This window comes from Harpia harpyja, chromosome 3 (assembly GCF_026419915.1).
Source record: "Harpia harpyja isolate bHarHar1 chromosome 3, bHarHar1 primary haplotype, whole genome shotgun sequence".
Lineage (NCBI taxonomy): Eukaryota > Metazoa > Chordata > Aves > Accipitriformes > Accipitridae > Harpia > Harpia harpyja.
This window is the reverse complement of record NC_068942.1, coordinates 16779770-16786846: the sequence shown is the minus strand read 5'-3', so window position 1 is coordinate 16786846 and position 7077 is coordinate 16779770. Positions and strand designations below refer to the sequence as shown.

Below are 7077 nucleotides of genomic sequence, written 5' to 3'. Positions count from 1 at the left end.
TTTGTTGAGAATTGCCTTGCAAGCAGCAATGCCTCAGAAAGAAACAGTGAGTCCTGCTTCTACTGGCTTTACAGATGCCCAAAATTGGACCTACTAATTCTACAGTGTCCCCTCTTTCCCTCCCGCTGCCTACTGTATTTGGTGGCTTGGTTGAGCCTACGGAGATCAGAGGACATCCTCTAGCCAGGGGCTGTAAGCCTGCCTTCTAGCACGTATTTTTGCCAATAGCTGCAGGGGAGCAGAAAGAGGTCCCTGACCTTCTCTCAACAAGTTTATGAAAAAGATGCACATCTTAGTAATTTTTCTTTTTCCCAGGGAGTTCTTACTAGTTCTTACTAGAATAGCGGCACTCAGAAACACCTTCACGCCAACAGTGGACTCACAGTGGTTTGAACCAATTCCTACCATGGTTACAGAAATATTCATATTGTTTTTAGTGAACTTTGGGTCAGGCCTCTCTTTCGAAATAAACCTGTTAGAAGACCAGACCAATTCTCTAAATGAGTGTAGCCCTTACAACAGCAAATCAGCAGTTCGAAATGTGGAGCTACGTGGAAATCCACCCAATCTCTCTCTTCCCTGGCTTCACAAGTAGGAGCTGTTGATACCTGCACAGCTCTTGGTACAAGGCAGAGCAGAAGAGCATAGTAAGTTAATAATCCACAAGCCATTCAGAAGCGCCTAGGACAGAGACACTGACACCAGGGAATCATATGTCTGCATCGAGCATCTAGTAAATTGTTTACTTGGAGGGCTGATGAGAAACGCACAGATGAACCTCTGAAACAACTACTTGGCAGGTAAGGCTACTAATGTACTCCAATGAATAGCACTGTGGTCTCATCATCGCTGTATCTTTCTCCTAAACGCACTCGCAGCAGTTTATCAACATTATATAATGCAGGGAGAGTTCAGAGCAAGGATAAAGAGTTGATAGCCAGCTTTTGGTGTGCTCGTTTATTTGACATACTTGATTTACAGGTCTCCTGCTTACACACTGCACTTTGAGCTGTTGTTTCTTTTATTTTTAATGTTAAAATAATTACTCTCGATCCTAAATAAACATCCGGGAAGTCCTTTAGGTTTCAGGAGCAGGCTTGAAAGATTGCTTTTAAGAACTACTCCAGCGTATGGTTTATTTCTCATACAGTCAATGGTTATTGTACTCTATATGTTTTCCTCTTGTTTACCGCCTTTTTTTCCCTGCCACAGCACGGCTTGGTTTCCTCCTGCCGGGTGGGAAAAAAAGAAAGAAAAAAGGAAGAGCAGGACAGGCAAGCGCCGGCAGCGCTTTTCCCCTCGGGGGCGGGGGTGGAAGCGGGGACGCGGGGCTGGGGGACCTCCTGCCCTTCAGAGGAGCAGGTCGCCCTTCCCGGGGGGGAGCCGCGGGGACGCGCCGGCGGGGCAGCAGCGCGCCCGCGCCCACCGGCGCTGCCTGCGCGCCCGCCGCGGCCCCGGGGGGGGGGGCTCCGGGGCCACCCTGCGGCGGGGGGCGGACGGCGGCGGGGGACACGGGGACCGCGGCTCCGCGGCCGGGGGAGCGGAGGGACGGAGGAATGGCGGGATGGATGAGGGATGCAGGGATCACGGGTGGAGGGATGGAGGGGTGAGGGATGGCCGGATGGAAAGATGGAGGGGCGGGAGGACGTGGGACAGAGGGATGAGGGATGGAGGGCGAAGGGGTGGAAGAAGGAGAAAATGGGGGCTGAGCCGCGAAGGGATGAAGGGCCGAGGGACGGCGGGCTGCAGGAGCGAGCGCCCGCGCTTCCCCGCCGCTCCCCCTCCGCTGCGCGCCTCCGCGCCTCCGCGCCGCTCCCCGTGTCCCCCCCCTCCCCGTGTCCGTGTCCCCCCCCCGCCCCGCGCCGCCGCTGCGCGTGCCCGCGCCCGGGGCTGACTCTCCCTCGCATCCTCCTCCGGCGGCGGCGGCGGCGGCGGCAGCGCCGGGGATGGGCAGCGAGAGCGCGCCCAGGAGCAGCCCGGGCCCCGCCGCTCCCCCCTGCTCCCGCGCCCGCTGCTGCTCCTGCCCCGCCGCCCCCCGCGCCCCGGGGGCAGCGCCGCCGCCGCCGCCGCGCTACCCGCAGCCCCCGCCTCGGACGGGTGAGTCACCAGGCCCTGCCCCCCCCCCCCCCAAAAGCACCTGCCGTGCATTCCCCCCCCCCCCCCCCCCCGCTTCCTTCCCCCGCGCCTCCCATCCCGGAGCGGCCCCGGGGATGAGCGGGAGAGGGGGGGGGCTTCGCGAGGGGGAGGCACCGCGCTCCCGCCTGGCCCCGACCCCTGGGGAACGGAGGGTCCCGGCCCGGGCTTGCGCCCTCCCCGCGAGGGCGGAAGGTCCGCGGGGCAGCAGGGGCGTCCCCGTGGCTCCGCGGGGGCTGCGGGGGAAGGGGCTCCCGCCCTGCTGCCCCTCCCGGGCACTGCCGCTGCCCGTTCCCACGGGGGTCTCGCACACGCACAGACGCACGCACAGACACGCCGAGATCCCCGCTCCCCAACCGGGGACGGGAGCCCCCTGACCCCCCCCGTCCGCCGTCCACCGTCGGCAGCCAACCCCCATTCCCCCCCCCCCCACCCCCGGATCGGGGCGGCTCGGGGGAGGGGGCAGCACCTCAACTTTTGCAAGGGACCGAGTGAAGGTGGGGTGGACCCGGCTCAGCAGAGTTGGCTGCTTCCCCGAAGTCACCCCCCGGGAGGCGGGGGGAGGGTCCCGGTCCCCCCCGGGGCCGCCGGGTGCGTTGGAGCGCGGCCCTTCCAGCGGGGGACGGGGGCGGCTTCGTGCCGGACTTGGCGCTGAAATGGACTTTCCTGACACCCTCCCCCTGCCCCCCAAATAAATAACTAAAGCGCGGGGGGGGGGGGTACTTGCGGGGGGGGGGGGGGGAGAAGTCTGTGCTTATTTGGCTTTCGCCGCCCCGAGCCGAGAGTGCAAATGATGGGATGCTGAGGCTGAGAAGCCTTTTCTGGTTTTTATGTGTCATGATGCACACGGCTGGTTGTAGGTAGTGTAGTAACTATCTGTATCCCAATAGTTCCCTGTCGAAGGGTTGTTATGGCAGCAGCGCTTCCTCCTTCTTTTATTTAGCATCTCTGGCTCAGAGTAATGTTAAAGACCTGGAAACTGCCTTTAAAAAAAAAAAAAAAAAAAAAAAAGAGCAACCTCTTGCCTCTTTGCCAAATAGCCAACAAGTACGAATATAAGATTCACACTAAAGCTTTGCTCCCTTCTCCAGAAGCTGGTGCTGTGATAACACTTAAGACTGAAAGAGGCTGTGGGAAAACGTCATTTTTTTTTCCACAATTCCTGCTTTTTGTTAAATTTTGTTGGAGCTTTTGCTTGGTTTTGCATTGGTTTTTTTCCTGTGTTTCACTTATACTTTTTCATAGTATTCTTTCTCACTTACAGAGAGAGGACTTCTTAGTCCTGCTTCACACTGGGTAAAGGGATTCAAGTGGTTCTACATACAAGTAACGCACAACGTTTGTGGGAAGGGAAAGCTTGTAATGCTGTAGATTTAGCTTTTCTGTATAATTTACAGGATGATGACTTTTCCTCTTGCAATACAGAGAGGAATCTGTATGAGACTCATCAGAAAGGTTTCATCACATCTTCACTGCCACGGCGGGTGGCAATCTGAAACAATAAGATTTAAAGGTTATTATGGAAATAACTTTCTCTGTCACCTGTAATGATCAACCTGTTCTCAGTCAAACCACAAATAGTTGTAAGGGAAACAGTCTGATTTTGATTTCAGCTTAGTCAGTAGTGCTTTTGCGAACAGTGTTTAAACCGTGAAGCCTTTGATGAGGATGGATGTTAAAAACACATGAACTTGGTAGAGGGCTATATTATTTTGCAGTTTTTACTCTGCACTTGTATAGGTACAATTTGTGGTCTTCAACTGGAGTTTGCTTGAGTAGAGGTTGAGCAATAAATGATAAGGGCAGAAGGATTTTGTCCTGGAAGCTCCCGCGTTTTTATTTCCTGCAGAATGTTTGCAGACTGATATTGCAGGATGAAATGTTATTGAATTGTGATATCTTGTTTCCAACTGTACATTTAGAAATATGTTTGGCTTGTCAGTAGGAAAGCAACACAAGTGTGTAACTGTTTGTTTAAGAATAAAAAAATGCTGTCCCCGGATGACTCGTGTTGAAACAGACTAGATTCAGGTTAAAAAGGTGAACTAAAATAATGTAAGTAAGTAAGTGATCCATAACTAATTTCCATTGCTTATAATGAAAACAGGCACTCTTGTCATCTTCAAACTGGAAGAGAAAGATGTTGGAAGAGAGATGAAGAACAGCAAAATATATATTTTTAATGACAAACTAAACTCTTGAGTAAACCTCAGATATTTCTGAGGGAGTACGAGCACATTTCTTGGTATAACTGTGGTCGTGAATCTGATCCCAGCTAAATCGGTATGAGGTTCTTCCCAGGCACTGCTGCGAGCAGAATCAAAGACATCTCTGCTAACCATTTTTGAGGAACCAGGATGTGAAAAGATCATTTGTATTTTTCCCTATTGCTGTACCTGGAAGGATTTATTTCATGTCTCCTATGGAATATTCTACGCTTTACCCTTCCGAGCTGTACTCAAGCCTATAGTTCTTACCTGTCCAGACTGCTCAGCTGAGATAATTCTTGTGAGAAAGAATAAAGTATGTATAGCTAGGGGCAGTTTTATTGGGACCAACTAGTTAAATAATAGTCATATTTACTGGAAAAAGGGTTTGATTTTGAATGACATTTTCATATCCAATACCACTAAAATTTCATTTTAGGTGGTGGGAATAGCATGTTTCTTAAAATGGCATTATTAGTTTTATGGTTCTGATATGAAAGGACTAGCTGAATTTAATCAAGCTGGAGAGCAAATGTTTCCAACTTCAATGATTTAAAAATATCATTACTGATTTAAAAATAACCTTAAATTTTAATGAAGAAAAGACAAATTTGGTCACTCTGAAAAGGGTTACAGCTGAAGTTATTTGATACAAATGAACCAACAGATTGCACTTATTTAACACTAGACAGAGGTAAAATGGAAGAAAAAAGAAAGCTGACAGAACCTAGTCATCATAGGAAAATACACAGTATAAACCCTGAAAGACTATTGCAAAAATTACCTAAGAGGTTCCAACTTTAAGGGTCTGACTCCCTTGTGGGAGTCAAATGGAAAAAGCCCCATTGACTTCAGTAAGCATTAATAGCTGGAGCGTATTCTAAGAGAAGGGATGGGTAAAGCCAATTTAATTAAGTATCACAAGAATTCTGACAGATAGTTACTAAAACCAGATTGGAAATGTACAGGCTTTCTTTGGTTAGGAGGAAGTCCTGGCTCCACTGAAACTGAATTGGAGTCTTGCCATCGATTTCACTGGGGCTAAAATGTCACCCTGAGAATTATGTTTCAAGCGACTTTTGAAATACGTTGCATGTTATATTTAATCTGCTTTTAATTTGTGTGATATTCTATTAAAATGAGGTTACCTTTGCCAAGCTTGAGTTATTAATTAGTTATTAGCAATAATTTTCCCTTTCCTTTTACATTTTTTTAAATGTCAGTTTTTCAGAAATGGCAAGAAATACAAAATAGTCTTCCTGTAAGAGTGCACTCATAAGCTGAATAATTCAAAGCCTGTACTGTCATTGTGCAATCAAATTTTTAATATGATGCTGTCAAAGTCATAAGAAAAGAAAATCAAATGTGACATCATAGAAGACAATGTATATAGCTGACATGACATCCAAATGTTTTAATTTCCCCACTTTATATTTAGTGGTTAATGAAGACAGACTTTTCTTTCTTCCCTCTGAGGAAGCTCCTAATGCAACATATTAAATGTTCAGAAAAAATGATGAGTATATTTTCTTAAAAAGAGATATACCTTTGTGAAGAAAAGTCCCTGACGTAAAGGAAATGAAATCATAAAGGAGACAATTTAAAGCCTTCACTGGGAAACATAGAACTGAGATAATTTGCAGATAATGAGAAAAACTATTGTCAGATAGGTTTTCTAGAATATGGTCGGTATGATCTTGACAAAGGGCAATTTATTAACTGTTCCTAACTAGGTATGTACTTCTGTGTAATAAAAGAAACTAATGCACTTTCCCCCGTCATTTCTGTGGTGTCTTTCTGTTGTTTTTTCCTCCTAAATTAAGTATATTTAACGCCAATGAAAAGTACCAGATTGGCAGAAATGGAAAGCGAAACTCAGTTTTCACCCAGCATTTGTAGGGCATAGAAAGCAGCAGTGCCATGCAGTGAGCCCACACTGAGCTGCCGTTGCAGCCCGGCTTGGCTGGGTGCTCGACATGGAGAAAATGTTTGCCCACCAAGACCTTCCAGGTGACTAAGGACTTCCCTGCTCCAAGTGGTCAGCGTACTGAGGAAATTTGCCTGGAAGGAGATTTTATTTGTTAGCCTGGGCCTCTGCCATGCTCAAAGAAACCAGCCCCGGTTGTGGCTCTGCGGGTACCTGGCCAGATCCCGCGAGGATCTCGGGGTTCTCAGCGCTGGTGCTTTTGAAAGTGCCGAGTGCGTTTTCAAGATCCTCTAAGAAATGGAGTGAAATAACCAGTTCATTTCATACAGGCCACAAACCAGCTTTCAAATGGCAATGATTTTCCGTCACTACTGCATGTTGGTTGTATTTGAATCAGTGAACTAGAGGTGAAAGGCTCCAAAAAACGTGATTACCAGTCCCCTGAGACATTTAGTCCTTCAAGGATATCTTACTGGAAATACATGTTTGTATTTCACAGATTGGAGCAGAGTGAAATGAATTAATAACACACAAATATTTTTCTTTTGTTTTAAAAAGAACTTTCACACTTTTTTCTTTTTTTTTTTTTAATTTTGTAGAGAGAGACTGTTAATTCCATGTTGTCATATATTTGGTTCTGGAATACACATATAATCCATAAGAAAACAGCCTCATACTTGTTCATATTTCATTACCACCTAATGCTACATTTTTGATCTGACAGTAGACAATAATATAACCATGTACTCCTATACCTGGCTAAATTAAAACATTCCAATACTAATGTTTGGGGCATTGGTTTTTTTCCCC

At 47.6% G+C, this 7077-nt stretch overlaps 1 protein-coding gene across 2 annotated transcripts in view; it reads left to right on the top strand.

The window, feature by feature from the left end:
- Positions 1 to 614: 614 nt before the first annotated feature.
- Positions 615 to 7077, top strand: part of FUT9 (fucosyltransferase 9) — a 106907-nt gene continuing 100444 nt past the window's right edge. The window contains exon 1 of one of the 2 annotated variants that reach the window (XM_052781482.1): positions 615 to 800. Coding sequence is in view for 1 of the 2 variants with exons in the window: in XM_052781481.1 (XP_052637441.1) it covers positions 1947 to 2097 (151 nt within the window). In the remaining variant the exon portion in view is untranslated. Of the gene's footprint in view, positions 801 to 1895; positions 2098 to 7077 lie in introns of those variants that run through there. The other variant, XM_052781481.1, reaches the window with a different exon arrangement.